General features: G+C 41.1%; 1 protein-coding gene across 1 annotated transcript in view; it reads right to left on the reverse strand.

Moving 5' to 3' along the window:
- sugct (succinyl-CoA:glutarate-CoA transferase) overlaps positions 1-20,262 on the reverse strand; it is a 136,499-nt gene that overhangs the window by 15,314 nt on the left and 100,923 nt on the right. Inside the window, exon 12 of the mRNA XM_062521415.1 lies at positions 7,899-8,001. Within this exon, the coding sequence (XP_062377399.1) occupies positions 7,899-8,001 (103 nt within the window). The remainder of the gene's footprint in view (positions 1-7,898; positions 8,002-20,262) is intronic.

Below are 20,262 nucleotides of genomic sequence, written 5' to 3' on the forward strand. Positions count from 1 at the left end.
CCTATTGGCGTGAAGGCTACAGCCTGGACATTTCAACAACCACTCCTGCGTGGGTGGCCATTGAAAAGAAAGCTATCAAAGACAGTTCGCTTCCAGCTCTACTTTTCTCAACACCTGTACTGTCTGTAAAGACAAAGGTAAATAACCGAATAGTTCTTAATTGTTTGAAAATATGGCAGCAAATTAAGAGATGCTGCAAGCTGCCTAGTACATCTATCTATGCTCCAGTGTGTCATAACCATGCATTTCCCCCTTCACTCTCAGATGCAACTTTTTGTAGTTGGAGGCTAAAAGGAATAGTAGTTTTGAAAGATCTGTACATTGACAAACATTTTGCCTCATTTACTCAGCTAAAGGACAAGTTTTCCTTTCCATCATCACACTTCTTTAGATATTTACAAGTTAGGAACTATGTCCGCCAAAACCTTCCTAACTTTGAATCCCTCCCTGAGGAAAGCAGGATTTATAGTCTTCTGCTTGGCCCGCCAGATTCAAAACACTTGGTTTCAAATTTTGTCAAGGTATTTTCTGAACAGGTGAACTATGCCACCAACTCTTTGAAGAGGGCTTGGGAAGAGGAACTGGGTCTCCAGATTGATGATATTGTTTGGGAGGAGGGTCTCAGTAGAATACAATACTGTTCTATTAATGCCAGACATCATTTAATCCAGTTTAAGGTCATGCACAGGCTTCATTATTCAAAAACTAAACTACATAGAATATACCCTACTGTTTCCCCTCTGTGTGACCGATGTAAATCAGCTGACGGTTCCTTAACCCATCTTTTCTGGACGTGTCCAAAATTGTATGACTTTTGGTGTGGAATATTTCATTGGTTTTCTGAAGTGTACGGCTGTGTGCTCAAGCCTGAGCCAGAGGTGGCACTGTTTGGCTACTCCCTGTCTCTAATGACTCATAGTCCCCCTGTGCAGCACACCATTATGTATGGAATGTTAATTGCAAAGAGACTGATTTTAATGCTTTGGAAGTCAGAAGCAGCGCCACTCTTCAAGACGTGGCTGACAGAACTTGCCTCTGTACTACACATGGAGAAAATCCGATATGGCTTGACGGACAGTCTTAAAAAATTCTACAAGATTTGGCAGCCATTCTTGGACCATCTTGCTCAATTTGATGGAGACCTTGAACAATATTGAGTCCCACAAGACGCCATTCACCTCTTCTTAGATAAATCCTGTTTTAATTTAGAGTACCAGTGATGCAACAGTACATGTCATTGTCTTGAGTTATACGCCCTGTACTTCTTTTTGTATTGTTTCTGTTTGTCTCTTTCTTTGCTTTCTCTTTTCTTTTCTTTCCATATAGATATATGTTTTACTCCTAATCTCTGTTCCATTGTACTTGGAAAAAAACTTAATAAACATATTGTTCAAAAAAAAGCTGTGACAGCTGTGAAAACATTCTACCATGCCACAGCTACGGTATCGTCTTGTCTCCTGCCGTAGCCTAGACCTTACAGGGGAGCTACACCACACGCGTAACTGAAGCGCTCCGTTCGCGACGTGTAAAATCCATTTTAGAAGATGGGCCTATTTTTTTCGAATGTACGCGCCACTGTTGCGTCTGGTGTAGCTACTTCCATTGACTACAGTGATAATTGACTGCTGCGATCGGCTGCAACATACGCGTCGCGAACGGAACGCTTCAGTTACGCGTCTGGTGTAGCTCCCCTGTTAGGATTTGCTTATCATTACAGTAACCGGTTAGCTCTAGGTAACGTTATCAATAGCTAAAGACAAAACAACTGAACGTTAACGTAAGCACTGTATTTAGCTAACGACAATCAACATGCCAGTTGCACCATTTAAGCCGCCTTCTCACCGTCGTTTCTAGTACAAACTACATTGCTATCATTTTCACGTTTGTTTGTTAGCAAGCTAGCTCTCGTTTTAGCACTGACAGCCACAGCCGTGCAATCATTTAAAGCTTTCGGTATCATTCACAAATTAAAAACCTTTGTTAACAGCTTAGGCTATTGTGCATTCCTAATAGGATAATCATACACTTGGAAACACTTCGAAGAACATAGATACTACCTCATCCTGTAATATGTTTGTGTAGCCTACATAAAATATCCTACCATAAGCTTAACGTTACATTTGCTAGATAGCCTACCTGTTGCTGCATCATCGTTGATTGGCATTGTTTGAGATTGTATTCCGTATTCCAATGGGGTCTAAGCCGATGTATACTTTTTACCTGCATTTATGTAAGCTATCCTACCAGTAGTTTCACTGTAGGTGAACTTCAGTAGCCTACTAAACAAAGTGTCAGTGCTTGCAACTCGTTTGAAGTTGGCAACTTCATTTCAGTCTTTTATTCTAATAAATGAAGAGCTATTTTCCAAAATAGCCTAGGCTAACTATCCACAATTTTAATGCATTTTCAGAAATCACTTTTTAAATGTGGGTTTCAGAGGAATTTCAGCGGAACTGATTAGATTGTTATTTATCTATTCTGTGTCATAGGTTGTTGTCCTATTTTGAACTAATATGTTTTTACACAGCAACCTTTTTGCATTTACGTGCAATGGTAATTCCCTCCATGGAATTACATTTTCTAGTTACAGTGCTTCTTCTTAAGCCCGGCGACCACCAAAAGTGGCGTTCAGCGGTGTTCGGTGGTCTGGGCTTGACGCGCAGGATTTTAGAATAGTTTTCTATCTCTGTGCAGCTGCTGCGCGGCAGACGTTTCCAGTGGGCGTTGCTCCATTGAAAACAATGGAGTTCTAATTTTTTTGTTGTCGCAGCGCGCCGTGTACATGTCCGGTGGGCGATGGCCTTTACTATTCTTCTGCTAACGTATTTAATGCAGCTTCAACCGTTTTACGTAGAAACTTCATTAAAACTTTGTAACGTAGGTCTTGCTTAGGACACCTGTGCTATGTATTTTTCAACTTTGTTACTTTTATACCTTTTAAACTATTAATTAAAAACTATTAAAATTTCCCCATAGACTTAAAGGGATAATCCGGAGTGAAATGCACTTTAGATCAATTTTTCGGACTTTTGGGAGTACATACGTTGAGTTGACACTCCTGTGTGTGTGTGTGTGTGTGTGTGTGTGTGTGTGTGTGCACCCGCCTATGAGGGGTTCTTTTTAAGTTTGGGGTGCCTTGAGATTTTTCAATCATGTAAAGGGTACCGCGACTGAAAAAAGGTTGAGAAACACTGGGATAGAGAGTCCAGAATGAATTTAAAGGAGTCATAGAACGCATTTTTTGACCATTACAAATTGATCTTTGAGCCTAAATAATGTCATATGTAAATTTGTGGGGCTGAAAACGCCCCAGGAGCACTGCTAGATCGCCTAATACAAGGTCATAAATAAGCCTTGCAATGAAACAGTTTGTTTTTCCCGCCCACTCAGCAAGTTCATGAATATTCAAATGAGATGCGCGCTGATTGGTCTATTGGCCGATATGTCCTGAAAGTTGATTGGCTCAATCCACCGGTGTGAAGCTAGAGCAAAGTGAAACTACGTTTACTGCTGGTAAATAAAGCCAAAGTCTTTGATAAAGCTATCAACAATGGATTTAAATAAGGAATACAGCCGTACATGTATAAACCGAGTCAGAAGAAGGTTCTGACGAAGATGAAGTGCTGCAGATTCCCCAACAGAATGAATGTGTTAGATTGGTAAGTTTTATCAGTACATTTCTTAGTATAGTAACTCTCCAAAGTTAGCTGTAATAACGCTAGCATTACAACGTCTCTGCCATAGACCACATATCTAGATACTAGCATCGTAAGAGCAGTTTAACAAGAATTATTAATCGAAGGTATGCAAATGAGAGGGGCCGAGGGGTGTATCTAAAGGGGGATGGGCGCCTATTACGTGTTATCTGAGCTCTGTTCAGATTGGAGCATTTCAACACGGCTGTTTCTATTTCCCAATTTGCATACGAAAGCAGGCGGGGGACGCGGTAAAGTCTTTGGTTTTGTCCTTTGGACACTGCTCGCAGCCTAAATTCAACAGTAACAAGGTGAATGTGGTTTTGAATTCTAGGACTCCTTTAATCGAGTCAGTACCTTTCCGGAAATGTTAATAAAGTGTTGTTTTAGCGTTGCCAGCTGCAGCAGCGACATTTCCAGAAAGGTACTGACTCGATTAAATTTATTCTGGACTCTCTATCCGACCACATAAAGACGTGGGGATACTTCGGTTTGGCTTTAGGGATCCTCTACTCACTACCACGTAAGTGTAGTGTTGTTTGGAACAGTAGAAGAGGTATAAAAATATCGTTTTGTAGCGGCGAAAGGACATGCCCGCGTCACTTCCAGGCTAACGAGTTTTGGCTAAAAACGGTGAGCTCGAACTTTCTCAAAATACATCCGAATGACATGATTTTGGTGTCAACTCCACGTATGTACTCCCAATAGTCCGAAAAATTGATCTAAAGTGCATTTCACTCCGGATTATCCCTTTAACATTGTGATTATGACATCATAATAGGGCAATTAGAATCTTATGCCAGGTGGCCAGCCCCAGAGCCATATAAAGAGAGAGTTGCGACAACCCGGGTACAGAAAATTCGGTTTGTGACGTGGTTCGTGTAACTCCAAGTAGTTCAAATCATATTCAAATAGTTCCCGGAAGCAATTTTGACTGTTCGTTAGAATCTTAAAATAACCGTCTTTTACTGTCTGTTAACGAGTGTTCGTTCCTAACTTCCGGGAACTATTGTTGAGAAAATATGGAACATTAGCGTCAATGGAGTTGTCGCAACTCTCTCTTTATATGGCTCTGGCCAGCCCCACCTGCAGCAGCTCTCTCAGTTTCTCTGGCTTTAAGCATACAATCTCTCTGTGAAGACTACATATCCTGTTAAACTGTGTCCTCTGTCCACAAGTGTTTCAAAATAAAAGTCCTCACTGCAATAATACACTATTAAATCATTTAACCATTGAAACTACTCAACTATTTAACTGTTCAACCATTCCAACTGTCAGTTATCATCAACTATGCCTCCAGTCAACTACATGAAACCTCCATGTACCTAGCAACCAACATAGCGGACCTGCACTTCGCCCAAAATTCCACACCGGTTAGGAGTACCTGAACACAGCCAACCAGTCACTCAAGCAGAGTTATTCTCTCTCCCCATCCGAACAATCATCTTTCACCGGTGGGTAACCGACACTAAATCTAGTGACGCCGATAAAACTAAGACTGAGGACATAAAAACCTTATCAAGACTCATAATTGTTATTTTTTTAACGATTGGGAATGTTGAACTCAATCCCGGGCCTGACTCAAATGTCTTTTTAATTGCATGTCTACATCTTTGGGATTTATGTGTCCACCATGCAATTTGTAACATATTATTCCTTTCCTCCAGTTTTTCTCAGCCACAACTAATCCCATCCGCTAGTACATATGATCCCACGACCTTAAATAATAACATAATGCCAATATCCCCACCTCCCTTACACAACTCTGTCATATTTCCGACCTCACCCCTTGAAATATTTTCCTCCCATAACAAATCTCATATCACCAAGCCTCGTAGGAAGTCACTCCATCGTCGGAAAAGTCCGTTAAATCTATGCGAGCTCGGCAGGGCCAGAGGCTTTAAGATATGCCATCTCAATACCCGAAGTCTGGCCCCTAAACTAGACGACGTGAAAATCTTACTCGCACAGTCCAAAGCCGATGTTCTGGCGATCTCTGAATCATGGCTAAACTCCACCATCCCTGATTCTTATCTTTCGATAGAAAATTACCATCTTTATCGCAAAGACTGCAATGACAAAACCGGAGGTGGAGTGGCTTTCTACGTAAGTCAAAGGTATTCACATTCTCTAAGCCAGGGGTTTTCAAAGTGGGTGCCGCGGCAATGGTAATTCCTTCCATGGAATTACATTTTCTAGTTTGTATTACAACCTCAATTACTGTTAGGCTACTGTCATCGCCCTCTTCCTCCTCATCCTCCCTAAATGGTGTGTGTGTGGGTGTGTGTGTTCTCTTGACAGGCCCCAGTGGTTCATCCGCTGTCCCCAGCACTAGCACTCACTCCGAACCACAACCTGGGACAAGTCACCAGAGGCCAGCTGAACATGGTAAGAAAAATTATGTAACCTTTCAGTAACTTGAAGACACATTCCAGCTTTCATTTGTATTACAATCTCAATTACTGTAAGGCTACTGTCATCAGCACATTGTGTGTTTGTATATGTATGTGTGTTCATTTGACAGGTTTTGGGGGTCTGTATTCTAATACATTTCTTATTCCTTTTTAAAGGAAAGAGTCAGTCATCCTCAACTATCATAGAACAGCTGTGCCCTAGGCCACGAATACAACACAAGAGGCCAAGAAAGAGGGCAAGTGAATCATCTGCTGTGCTGACGTCCTCGACATACAAAAAGATGTTGGAAGAAAAGATAGCTGCGCGACAGAACAAAGGCATACCAAAAAAAGTAAAAAGCAACTCCAAAGAAGAAAAAGAATGATGATGATACAGAATGCCTCTACTGTGGGGAGTTATTTTCAATTAGTGGGGGGGAATGGATATGGTGTGAGGGGTGCCAAAAGTGGGCACATGTAGAGTGTTCCAATGAGATTCAAGGGGAATTTATCTGTGAAATTTGCATGGATAAAGCAGTGAATAGCCATGAATGAATGTTTATTTATGTTTTACAGTACTTATTGATGACACACACACACACACACACACACACACACACACACAAACACACACACATACACACATAATATTTAATAAAGATGTGTATTTATTAACGACAACATATTTGTTGTTTGCGTTTAATCATATGTTATATGTCATATGTTACAAAATGTGCTACTTTGGACATTCCTGAAATAAATATTAATATATAATTGTCGAGACATTACTTGTCTTTTACTTTTAGAGATTAAAAAAATTATAGTCTGTTCATTTTGGTGCTGATATATGAAGCAAACTGGTTGGTAAGAAAGGGGGCATTTTACCCCACCTTGTTGGGCATTTTACCCAACTGGTGGGGCAAAACGCCCCTTTTGTGCACATTTTATTTTTGTTAAAAATCTAATAAAATATTAAGTCTTGGCAGTTTTCATAGTCGGTTTATAATTAATGTCATTGCCACTTATAACCATGATAATAATTCAGAACACATTAAGCTTTTGTTTCACAGTAATGCCACATTTTTCCTTAAGGGGGGCGTTTTCCCCCACTCTACCCCTATATTAATTAAGCCAACTTTATTATAAGGGTCCCCATACTGATAGTTATATATTACTAATATAGTAATTAAGCTTAACCTATTATTGTAAGGGTCCTCTGAGGAGTGGTTCATATTGGGATAGGCAGAAACACAGTTTAATAACAATTAGTTAAATAATAATATGTCATTAACTTTCATATTAACAAATACTTTGTAAATAAACATTTAACATTTAACAATGTAAGAAATAACTGTTAATTTGTGCCAAAAGACATTTAGTTAACTATTAACAAATATGAATACAATATTAGTTAATAGATTGTTTTCTATTTGTTAAAACCTTAACATACAGATTATATGCAGACAACTAATATTTACCGGTAATTAATGATGGAAAAAACGTTAACTTGTGGCAAATAAATATTTAAGTAACAATTAACAAATATTAACAAAGGGTTAGTTAATGACTAGTTTGCTAAAGGGGAGTTGGAAAATGATGGAATGATGGAATATCCCTTTAAAGGATAACAACAGTTAACTAACTGTTAGAATTGAATTGTTAACTGCTTATCATGCACTCTTAATACCTAACAAGCCAAGCCAAACAAGTCATTCTAAAGTGTTACCGCTCATTTTAGTTTTCTTTGGGTCCAGCACCTAATCTTTAACCTGTTGCATGCCCATCGCACAAAAGAGAAGTTGAAGCTTACCTGAGGATCTGAAAACATCTGCTGAATACTATTAATGGGTCCAACTGGAACACCGGTTCCATCAAACCTCTTCAACCACTCATCTGTTGTCTCTTCCAAGAACCTGAAGTGAGGCAAGATCAAAAAGTCTAATATAAAACAGCTGAAGTCCTGCAAAAGTAGCTACTGTAACAAATTAAATCATTACAAAAGACAAATACTGCCTTACAAAGCAAAAGGGCAGTAACTATGCAGAGTGCTGGAAAAAACTGCTACAAACTGAAAAAAAATGACCTTAAAGTTATCCTGCTGTCCAGCCTAAGTAGTTGTAAGTGGATTATTGGACAGAGGTTTTGTTACTTTACATTAACTTATTTTTGGTAAATATCAATCTTCATAACAACTTGAATGTCATGAAAATGATAATGACAAATTTACGACCAAAAACAGTTACGCTCAATGGTGTTTTTTGCCCCCAACGGCACCTTCCAGGCAGCACAGCCTAAAAGGCACTACCTTTACCGTATTCCTAACCCTAACCTCAACCCTCATCCTACCCCTAAACTGAGGGGAGTAGTGCCTTGAAGGCAGCGATGCCTGGAAGGCACCATTGGGGGCAAATAATGCCAAAGACCAGACAGTTACTGCCTTTTTGCTTTGTAGGGCAGAATAAGCAGTCCCTCCAGGAATTCACAATGTTGCAATCGCAAGAATCAACGCATATCCAACCAATCTCTGCAAATTCTGGGCGACCTTGCAATTTTGTCCAAACACTGCAACTTTTCCTGAGCCAGATGGCACACTCACCTCTGCAGACTAGGGATGCACCGATCCGATATTTGGATCGGATATCGGCCCCGATATGAACAAAATAGCTGGATCGGGGATCGGAAAAAATGAGCAGATCCATGGGCCGATCCGAATTTAATTTAGTTTAAAAAAAGGCTGAGCCATGACGCTCAACCAGCCATTTAGCGCCGCTGAAGCAGACAGCTCACTGCTGCGGGTTAGAGTGTGACATCACTTCACTGTGTGCTCTGAGTGTTTAAATTCACGGATGGAATAAATACAGATACCAAATTAATGTCATAGGATCAAAAGAATGTCTATACTAACCTCCATTTGTCATAGATTAATTACGATCTTCATGCGTTTTGTTGCATTTAGGCAACACGTTTAATGTGTAACAGTCAACACAAAATAGGCTACTCAAACTAAACACATTCATTTTCATCTGTTCTTGGTATCAAGACATGCAAATGTTCAAATTGGCTGTTAACTACTTCTCATTTATTAGATAAACCGTACAACTTCAAGTGCCGTTTACCACCATTCAAACTCCGTGTGAACTAATTAGTTTATCGTGGGGAAACTGCGGGACCGTAGCCTACCACTATGAGTAAATAGAGGGGTTTCGCGGATGACACCATTTTGGCAGGGGTGTTTTAACCCTCTAACCGCCCAAGGCGCCGTACGGCGACAAGCAACATCACTGATTAAAACAGACGGTAGATCCGAGTAGGGTGACAAATCGCTTTTGTACTCTCCACCACTAGTTGGCAGACATCCAGAGCTTCGATTCAAGCCCAAACTTGAGTAAAAAAGTTTTCAGGAAGTGCCTGTATTACTCGCGAGAAACAAAAAAAAAAGACGCATTTCCTGTTTATAACGCGGAAGTGAAATGCGCGATCGCTATGCACAAATTGAAGCAGAAAAACGGCAAATGTTAAAAAACAAAGTCGTGTGTTATGAAGTCTTGGGTCTGCCATTCACCTACTCTGATTCTGAAGGAGAATATCTGCCTTTTGGAGATTATGATCGGTCGTTCATTGGCAGTGACAGTCAAGATGCGTCTGTGAATGGAGGTGGGTCTTTGCGTGTGTACGTCAATGTTTACCTGCAGCAATGTTGACCAAAGGGTTCAAATAAGCATGGTGTGCTTGGTGCCAGTGATAATCATGATGATAGTGTCTGTAATTGACATGGTACAGACAGCAGGTCTAGTAAAAATAGGGCTCTGAAGAACTACAAAGTCATCCACGATAGGAACTGATTTGACCAGGCTACTTTATTATATAGTAACATAGGGATTGTGATAATACTAATAGTTTACTATTGTTGGTTTACATGTGGCTGTGCTCCTGTTTGTTTGTTATGTCGGAAAAATTACAAAAATCAAAGTAAAACTGCTCAAATGTGTTCAACAATCAATATTTACTGAAATGTGCATAATTTGACGCTATTGCCATCCTGTGACGTCATAATATGCAAATTAGATGAGTACATTTACTCCCTTTATAAACTTTAGTTCATACTCAATGATTTTCACATTTACAGTAGGACTTTATCTCTGACCACTTTCAAGCCATGGCCTTTTGAATTTTTTATGCAAAAATCCAAAAAAACCCGGGCGGTTAGAGGGTTAATGTTCACTAATATGGGATGTTTATCTGCAAAATTGTTTTGATGGGAGAAAATTATGCAATTGTTGAGTTTCATGTCAGCTAGTTAGATTTACTATAACTGTAAACTTGAATTTGAATGCTGTTCCAAGTTGCTGCTGGTGCACAACTGTTTATTTTTAATACTAGTAATGTGATCAATAATGATGATGATAATAATAATAATAATAATAATAATAATAATACATTACCTTTATATCTAAGTGTTATTTTGTTAGATTTTTTCTTAGGAAAGTAATGTTTAGTTAGGGAAAGAACGTTTAAGTCAAGCCTGATGCTTTTAGTCTTTTCCACATGGTGAGGTATACAGTTTATTAATTAACAATGGTATCGGATCGGTATCGGATATCGACCGATACGCAGAGCCCAGGCATCGGTATCGGTATCGAAACTGAAAAAGTCGGATCGGTGCATCCCTACAAAATACCATAGAAATTACCACCTTAAGGCGAGACACTACAGGTGAATAGGGTAAATTTTTTAACTAACAGATATCACTATGAAACTTCCCCAGTTGATTACTTACATCAACATAAGAAAAAAATTTATTACAAGTTTTTTGTAATTTAATGTTTAACCCTCTTTACCCCATAGCGGCCGCCGACGGCCTGTTAGAATTCTACTGTAACGGCCGCGGCCGGCCGTGATTTTTAAAGGGACATCTGCTACAGTATAACCTTCATTCACGAAGTAATACAGTGTTAGTGGATACATGAACATCAGACTTTTATTTTGACACACTTATTTGTCTATGTCACCATTGACATTTCTGAGGTATTTTTTAGTTTAACCTGCATTACGCTGTTGATTGACCGGCTGAGCAGTTGCGTTGTTTTGAGAATGGCTTCTAACAAGCGTCCACGTATGTTCTCGTTGGAAGAGACAGTATTGATGATGGATGAAGATGATCTACCCTGTTTGGATGTCAGTGTGGATCATATTGATGTAAGAAAATAACTTAATACAAATAAAAAAGTAATATTTAACGCTAGTATCCTCCCGTTTGTTATGTTAGTTAGCTGCCTCTCTCTGGTACTGTATCCTCGTATGACTGGCTCTATGAAAGTTGATTAGGGTTTAGCTTACACCAGCAATATAAAAACATACACCGGTAATGTGTTGTAATTAACCATGAACCCATAAAATGTTTAGTTGCAGATATATCTCTTAACACTAACGTTGACGTTAGGCTACTCCTTTCTGGCATGTTCAGTAACGCTAACTTTCATACATCACTGACAGTCTGGCTACGAGGCACCTGTCTCTTTGATTCAGAGTTGACTAACTAATAACCACAACGCTGTAAATCCGCCGTGCTTTCTACTTATGGTTGTCAGGAAAACGTAATTGATACACATAATATTTTATCATCTCGTGTAATTACAAATCATCATAGCCCGCTAATTTGCTATCTTCACTGAGGTAACGTTGGTCTGAGGCACACTACGTTAGGACAGGATGATTAGCACTAGTGAAAGTGTGCAACAGGTTCATCACCAAATTGACCAAGTTCAGATAAATTATATCACATGATGTACGTGAAAAAAAACGTAAATCCATGTCAGGTTTAACTATTCTTTGTGGCATTCTTAGTCAAATGAGTTACAGTTTCATGAGCTATGCTTCTCCACTAAATTGGTTCATAGCCTGACCTATAGCCTATCATGCATGAGCTGTAAGGGCCAACAGCTAAAACACAAGCAAGTGCAAGATAATTGCCTGTATATTTCAATGAATTCATTACTCCTATAGTACCTCGTTTCCTAGCTTCAAATACAGACCTGGTGTTAACCACATTATAACTTTGGGTTAGTGAAAGACTTTGAGACTACAATTCACATTATAGGCAATAAACATGCTACCAATTAACACTACCACACTATCCTTTTCACTAATAAATAAATCTGATAATTATGATGTCCTCTAGTGTGTCCATAGTCCATATCAGCTAGTGATCTAACAGCAAACAGCCCACTATTGTGTGTGTGTGTGTGTGTGTGTGTGTGCGCGCGCGCGCACTGATGAGAGAGAGAGACAGAGGGAGGAGGGAGAGATTTAGGGAATAGTTATCCTGCTGGCTAAATCATTCCACGAAATAATGAATCAGTTCATGAAAATGGACGGAGCACTGAGATTATGGAGAAGTTTTTGTTGCTTTTTATTGCGTCAGGATGTTGGGCGTTCCAGCTCATCAGAGAGTAGTCAGGATGCTGTGAGTGTGGCAGCAGAGAACGTGGAGGACATGGAGATGGAGGAGGAGGAGGAGGAGGAGGAGGAGGAGGAGGAGGAGATGGAGGCTTTGGTAGTTCAGAGAAGAGGAGGATGTGGGCATGGCAGAGGAAGGCGCGGACATGGCAGAGGACACATGAGGGGGAGAGGGCGGGGCAGACTGTCGGGTAGGCGGGTGGCTGACAACCCATTCTCTTGGGTCAGAGGGGCAGTTGATCCTTCCCTTCAGCCATACAGTCATGAGGCTGGGCCACAGATCACACTAGGGGGTGTACTGGATATTTTTATGCAAATGGTGGGGCTTGCTTTTTTTGTTAATCTGGCAGAAAACACAAATTTGTATGCCTCTCAAAATGTGTCCTGGACCAGTACATGTGTGGAGGAGATGAAGGTCTTTGTGGGGTTGAATATACTCATGGGAATTCATCGTCTGCCATCTTATCTTGACTACTGGTCATCCGATCCTGCCCTGAGAGTGTCCTATGTGGCAGACACTATGCCTAGGAATAGGTATGAGGAGTTATGTAGGTACCTCCATTGTTCACGCCCAGGCCCAGCAGATAGGGGCGACAAGCTGCACAAAGTGCGACCACTGATGTGTGTGTTGCAGGAGAACTTCCCTGCACTTCTTAGGCCTTGGAGAAATCTGTCCATAGATGAGGCCATGATCAAATTCGATGGCAGGTTACTGTGGAAGCAGTATATGCCAAAGAAACCTGTCAGGTGGGGTATTAAGATCTGGTGTCTCTGTGACTCATCGACTGGGTACTGTTTGGCTTTCCACGTCTACACAGGAAAAGATAACGGTGAGGCAGATGACCTTGGTTTGGGATACAGGGTGGTTATGGGTCTGATGCGAGACTACTTACACAAACACCACCACCTGTATGCCGACAATTTCTTTTCTTCCATTCCCTTGGTAAAAGCCCTGCTAAATGCTGACACATATTATTGTGGGACCATAAGGCCAAACAAAAAATTCTTCCCCAAAGACTTGATGGAAGGCAAGCTAAAGCGTGGTCAGAGCCTGAAGCAGTCAGCTGAAGGTATGACAGTTTGTAGATGGAGAGACAAGAGGGATGTCTGCTTCATATCCAGTTGTGGGGGTACACAGGACACTTTAAAGCCTCTGTCGAAGTTCACTGCTGATGAGTTCATCACAGTACCAGAGCTTGTCCTCGATTATAATGCAAACATGGGCGGTGTTGACCTGATGGATCAATTGCGGAGCTACTATAATGTGGGAAGAACAGGGAAAAAGTGGTGGAAGTATGTGTTTTGGGGAATGCTCAACATCGCATTGGTGAACTCATATATTTTGTGGCTAACTCTGCAGAGGCCACTGCCCAAAAGCAGACGTCAGTTCTGCCTCAAAAGCTTCAAAATGCAACTGGTGCATGAGCTTTGTGATGGGTACAGCAGCAGGAAGAGGAGAGCTAAGGGGCAGCCAGGCGCAGAGGTGGAAAGGGTCGTGACACCTAACCTGAAAGCAGGTCATTCCCTTGTGAAGTTTGAGGGACGCAAAAGAGGCTGTGTGGTGTGTATAAGAAGTCAAAAGAGGGCAAAATCGGGGAGATGTGTCGAAACGTCTTTTGGGTGCTCAACATGCTGCGTTTCACTCTGTAAAGCAGGGTCATGTTTTCACGAATTTCATGGAATGTTGTAGTCAGAGTCTATGTCTCATTTCATCTCTTTCTTGCTCTCTCACACTCACTCATACTCTCACTCACACTTTTGCTAGATCTCTCTCACACTCACATACTTAGTTGATTTGAGAAAATCAGTTCTCAATTTAGTTGCTGACATTCCCTCAATATGTCTGTCATTCATGGTATAATGATAAGGTTTTGTACTTGTTGTGTTGGCAAATAATTAAATATTTAATTATTTACTAAATAAATTCTATTTTAATACTTTAAGTAATATATATGTCTGCATTATTGTTCAAAAAAGAAGTCCAAATGAAACCTGGCTATAAAAATGACATTTAGTGAGCCGGTAAAGCTACATATGTTAATATCAGTGGATATTACAATACATATTTTATATCAAAATAAAATACAATTTCTGCTCTTTAAAACAATATAAACTTGTAATTGTAATTTCTGCTTTGTTTTCTTAATATAAGTATTTGTTTGCACAGTGACATAAAATATGAGAATTTCTTTGTTGTTCTCAGTAAAATGCTGCAGCATTCTAGAATTCTATTGGGGTATAGAGGGTTAAATATGCAAATTAGGCATTATCTCATTAAATATGCGCTAATTTGCATATATTTCAAAATGCATAATCTGAGTTTTGGATAAAGCCAGGTTCAAAATTGTTTTTTCATTGTGTTAATATATTAGATGGGAGAAAAATTACAGAGGGATTTATGGATATCTACTTCTGTTGTCTTGTAAATCAGCATATAGTGTCAATAGCCTTGAAAAATCGTTTTTTGCCATGTTTTTAAGCATAAAATGTCATATATATCAGGTTAGGAATAATATTTCAACAAACCCCTCTGTAAAAGTATTGTAAATATAGTTTGGCATAAGTCTGGAAAGTTTGGCGCATGTAAGTGCTTCAGAAGTGGAGATTATGTTCTCAGAGTGGGAGAAGAAACTCGTTTTGAGAAAACAGCCTTGAAACACAGCCAATGGGATACGTTCTAAGTCTAGACTCGCCTTTGAACTTTCGCGATTGGTTGCTAATACAACGGAAATGTCCATATTTAGATTGCATAGCGTCATGCAGGCGAAACAGGGCTTTCAAACGGTGTCACACACGATATGATTTGGATCACGATCGCGGGAGTACATGACACTTTAGAATGGGAACTTTTGGCGAAATTTGGAGAAATACATAGGCGCGAGCGGACAAAAGTTCGTGAAATAAACACCTAAAAGTGCAAATCGGACTTTGTTGTTGTAGGAGGGTGGTAGAATACATGCTAAGGTAGCAAACTAGCACAAAATCTCGAAATTGACCGGAGGTCACAAAAACAGTGTTTTCACCTGCCGTGTCTCGCCTTAATTAATACTGTTTGCATTGCCATTACCTAGAAACAGCAGAGTAATTGCACTAGAAACTGCATAGAAATTACTGGTTATAAGTGGTAACAAGTGGTAACAAGGTATTGTTACCATGAAATTAAATATAAATTACTATACAATTACCACCTTATTAGCGAGCCGTAATGTAAAGTGTTACCAAAGTATATTTCGTTGATCACGCTTTAGCCTACAGAGCTAGCACGGGCAAGAGCTAGCCTACAGCCCAAAATCGCTAACAGTGGCATAGGGCTTAGAGCCATAGGCTACGCTTTCAAAATCGCATTTTTAAACCACTAACATTGCTCAAAACAGCGCAAAACCTCGTAAGCAGCTAACTCGAGGTGTCTACACATAAAACAAAGCACCAGTCAGTCTGTAAACTTTGGAATAGTCTGCATACACGTAGAATCCGTTCAAGACACAGTTCGAGACCGCAAACCTATCTGAAGCACAGAAATGTCACGCAAGATTTCACACGGAAGCACTAGAGCTATTGCCGGAAGAGACTACGGGTAGTGTTGGCTAAAATTACAGAGATACATATACAGACAGAAGAAAGAGGACAAGGAAGACAGAGTGGTTTGTGTCTGTTCCTTTCCCGGCAGCGAAACAAAAATTAAAAGTTTACAATCCAGCAAGTTTTCATCAGCTGTCACTGCGATATGGTCGGTCTCCAGTGGCTCATTGTTTTGAATGTGGACATTGACGCCTCAATCAAAACACTAAAGTGATGGATTACAGTGTCTGCTGTCATAATTTTGAGAAGAACGACTTTGTTATTCCGAGAGGAGCTTCTGACCCAAAGAAGTCAACGAAATATTATCATAGTTTTCATCTGTAACAAACACGTCACCTCTGTACCTGTATGAATGTTTTGGTAGGTTTAGGGTGCACTGCAAATAAAATAAGCCTACTGTTTCAGAATTTGATTATGTTGTTTTATTATCGCAGAACATGTTAAATGTCTGAAAACAATGTTTTTTTGCAGAACAAAGTTAAGGTTGTGCTCAACATGTGGTTGTGTGTTGAATGTCTGTATACGGTAACCTATTTCAGATCAGGGATGGTAATAACTAAGTAACTGAGTGGAAATAAGTGATAGTGTATTTTACGGCCCTGATGCTGTGTATTTTCCTGGATATTACCTCCTTGTTTTTCAGGTAATTAAACAAAAACAATAAGTAAATCCTGGACTATCATTTCAAGAACTAGATTCATTTTAAATCATTACCATTTTATTAAACTTAAAATGAAAGCTGTTTGCATCACTATTACTTAGAAACTGCAGAGTAATTGCACTGGAAATTGCATAGAAATGACTGAAATTGCATAGAAATGACTAGTAATAAGGGGCTACAAAATATTATTACCCGTGGGTGGGCTGCTGACTCGCAGCCCACCCACTCACAAAGCTGGCAAAGAGCTTGATCTAATCCTCACCCGGAACTGCACCACAGACTCCCTCTGGGTAACACCGCTCCATCTCTCTGACCATTTCTTCATTCGATTTAATGTCAGCCTGACGGAACAACCCCTGACTCCTCAACCAATGGTCACGTTCCGCCGCAACATCCGCAACCTGACTCCAGCCCACTTCTCCTCTACAGTTGCCTCCAACCTACCTCCACTCAACTCCTTCTCCACTCTGGAGGTCAACGATGCCACGGACTCGCTCTGCTCCACACTGAGCTTGTGTCTGGACAAACTGTGCCCTCTAACTACAAGGCCAGCGCGATCCAAACACTCCCATCCATGGCTAACTGACACCCTACGCACACAGCGGACCAAACTCAGAGCTGCAGAAAGGAAATGGCACAAATCAAAAACAACAGATGATCTCAAACACTACCAGACACTCCTATCCTCCTTCTCAACTAGCATCACGGCTGCTAAAACAGACTTCTACAATGACAAGATCAACAACGCCACAGACTCCCGGAAACTCTTCTCAACCTTCAAAACACTACTCAACCCTCAGCCACCTCCTCCTGCGTCCAACCTCACTGCAGACAGCCTAGCCTCATTTTTTACAAACAAAGTGGCGGCAATCAGCAGTCAATTCTCTTCATCAGACGCAGTTGCTATAACCTCTCAAAACCCTGGAACATCCCTTTCAACATTTGCGCCTCTCTCCGAGAGTGATGTAGCTAGACTCCTGACATGCAGCCGTCCTACCACATGTGCGTTGGACCCTATACCGACGAACCTGCTTCAGTCCATCGGCCCGACCGTCACACCAGCCATCACGCATGTGATCAATGCCTCCCTAACATCTGGCACGTTCCCAGCGGCATTCAAGGCGGCCCAGGTTACACCTCTACTTAAGAAACCCTCACTCGACACGGCTCAAGTTGAGAACTACCGTCCTGTTTCGCTACTGCCTTTTCTATCCAAAGGTATTGAGCGAGCAGTTTCGAGACAAGTCTCAGAATTCCTTTCACAGAATAATCTCCTGGATCCAAATCAATCTGGATTCAAGACCGGCCACTCCACCGAAACGGCTCTGCTGGCTGTAACAGAAGCCTTAAAGGAGGCCAGGGCGAACGCTCAGTCATCAGTGCTCATTCTGCTTGACTTATCGGCTGCCTTTGACACTGTTAATCACAGCATCCTTCTCTCTATACTCTCAGACATGGGCATCTCTGGCTCAGCTCTCTCCTGGTTTGAATCCTACCTCACAGGCCGCTCGTTTAAAGTATCATGGCTTGGACAACTTTCTGCACCTCACTTCCTCTCCACAGGGGTCCCCCAGGGCTCTGTGCTGGGCCCCCTGCTCTTTGCTATCTACACCACCTCCTTGGGACAGATCATCCACTCGCATGGCTTCTCATACCACTGCTATGCTGATGACACACAGCTTTATCTGTCCTTTCCACCGGATGACCCCTTGGTCTCCACACGAATCTCAAACTGCCTCTCAGACATATCAACATGGATGAGGGCACACCACCTTCAGCTAAACCTCTCTAAAACAGAATTGCTAGTCCTCCCAGCCAAACCTACAATTCATCATGACATCAACATCAAGATCGACTCCCTGTCTGTTGCACCCACCAGGACTGCAAGAAACTCAGGAGTCGTTCTTGACAACCAACTGACCTTCTCCAATCATGTAGCCTCAGTAGCCAGGTCATGCCGCTACGCGCTTTACAACATACGGAAAATCAGGACCTACTTGACTCAAGATGCTACCCAACTGCTGGTACAGGCAATAGTCATCTCTCGACTTGACTACTGTAACGCCCTCCTGACAGGTCTCCCAGCCTGCGCTGTTAAACCCCTTCAAATGATCCAGAATGCAGCAGCACGCCTGGTCTACAACCAACCCAAAAGGGCACATGTCACCCCACTGCTCATCCAGCTACACTGGCTACCGCTGGCCGCACGCATCAAATTCAAGACTCTAACGCTTGCCTACAAAGTACTCTCCGGCTCTGCCCCCACCTATCTCAATGCCCTCATACAGGCATATGCCTCCACACGACCGCTGCGCTCCTCAGCTGAGCGACGCCTAGCTCTTCCGCCAGCATGCGCAGGCCAATCCAAACTTTTCTCATCTGTCGTCCCTCGTTGGTGGAATGCACTATCTGGTCCAACTAGGGCAGGAACATCCCTAGCCATCTTCAAAAAAGGTCTGAAAACCCAGCTCTTCAAAGAACATCTCCTCTCATAGCACTATTTCAGACAATCGCACTCACTCAGGCACTTATTCACTTACTATGCACTTACTAGACCCACTGATGCACTTATTGTATTTATTTATTGTTGTTCAAAATGCTCTTAAAAATCCTAATTGTTTTTTTCCATGTTGTAAGTCGCTTTGGTTAAAAAGCGTCAGCCAAATGAAATGTAATGTAATGTAATGTAAATGAAATTACATAAAAATACCATAGAAATTACCACCTTAATTAATGCTGTTTGCATTGCTATTACCTAGAAACTGCAGAGTAATTGCTCTAAAAACTGCATGGAAATTACTTGTAATAAGTGGTAACAAGGGATTGTTACCATGAAATTACATAGAAATTACCATACAATTACCACCTTATTAGCGAGCCGTAATGTAAAGTGTTACCAAATTTTTTTATAGCTCAGTCTCAGTCCTACGTTTTCCCTTAAAAATGCAAAACAAAAATATTATTTTTGCCTAGGCTACCTGTTTAAAGAAAGATAAACGCACTCTCGAATATATTCTCGTTCTTTTATTTATCTTGAATGCGTACAAGACGGACGCGTTTCGGCAAACAGCCGTCCTCAGCGTCTTGCATAGGCTACCTGCACAGCGGAATAATAGTTCTAAAGATGAACAGATGTTCAGACGTTTGTCTCTTCAGCCACCTCGTGACATTGTCTATATGCAGAACCGCACACTACAAAACTATTCTTTCGTGTGAGAGAGGAGTACAGCATGACATTCCCATTCAGTGAGTCATACGTGACCCCATGCATTTGGCTACCTCTTGAACAAACAGATACTGTACATGCATCCAAAACAACACTCTCAACAAGATGATCTAAAGTTGGACAACATTGCGTTAGCTCGCCATGAGCCTATCCTTTCCAATGTCGTTAAGGCAAGTTTGTTCAGAAACAGCTGGAGTGAACACCTAGCTCTCGCTAGCGGGCTATAGGTACCTTCACTTAGCAAACAAGGGA

The sequence above is a fragment of the Sardina pilchardus genome, chromosome 19 (genome assembly GCF_963854185.1).
Source record: "Sardina pilchardus chromosome 19, fSarPil1.1, whole genome shotgun sequence".
Taxonomy (NCBI): Eukaryota; Metazoa; Chordata; class Actinopteri; order Clupeiformes; family Clupeidae; genus Sardina; species Sardina pilchardus.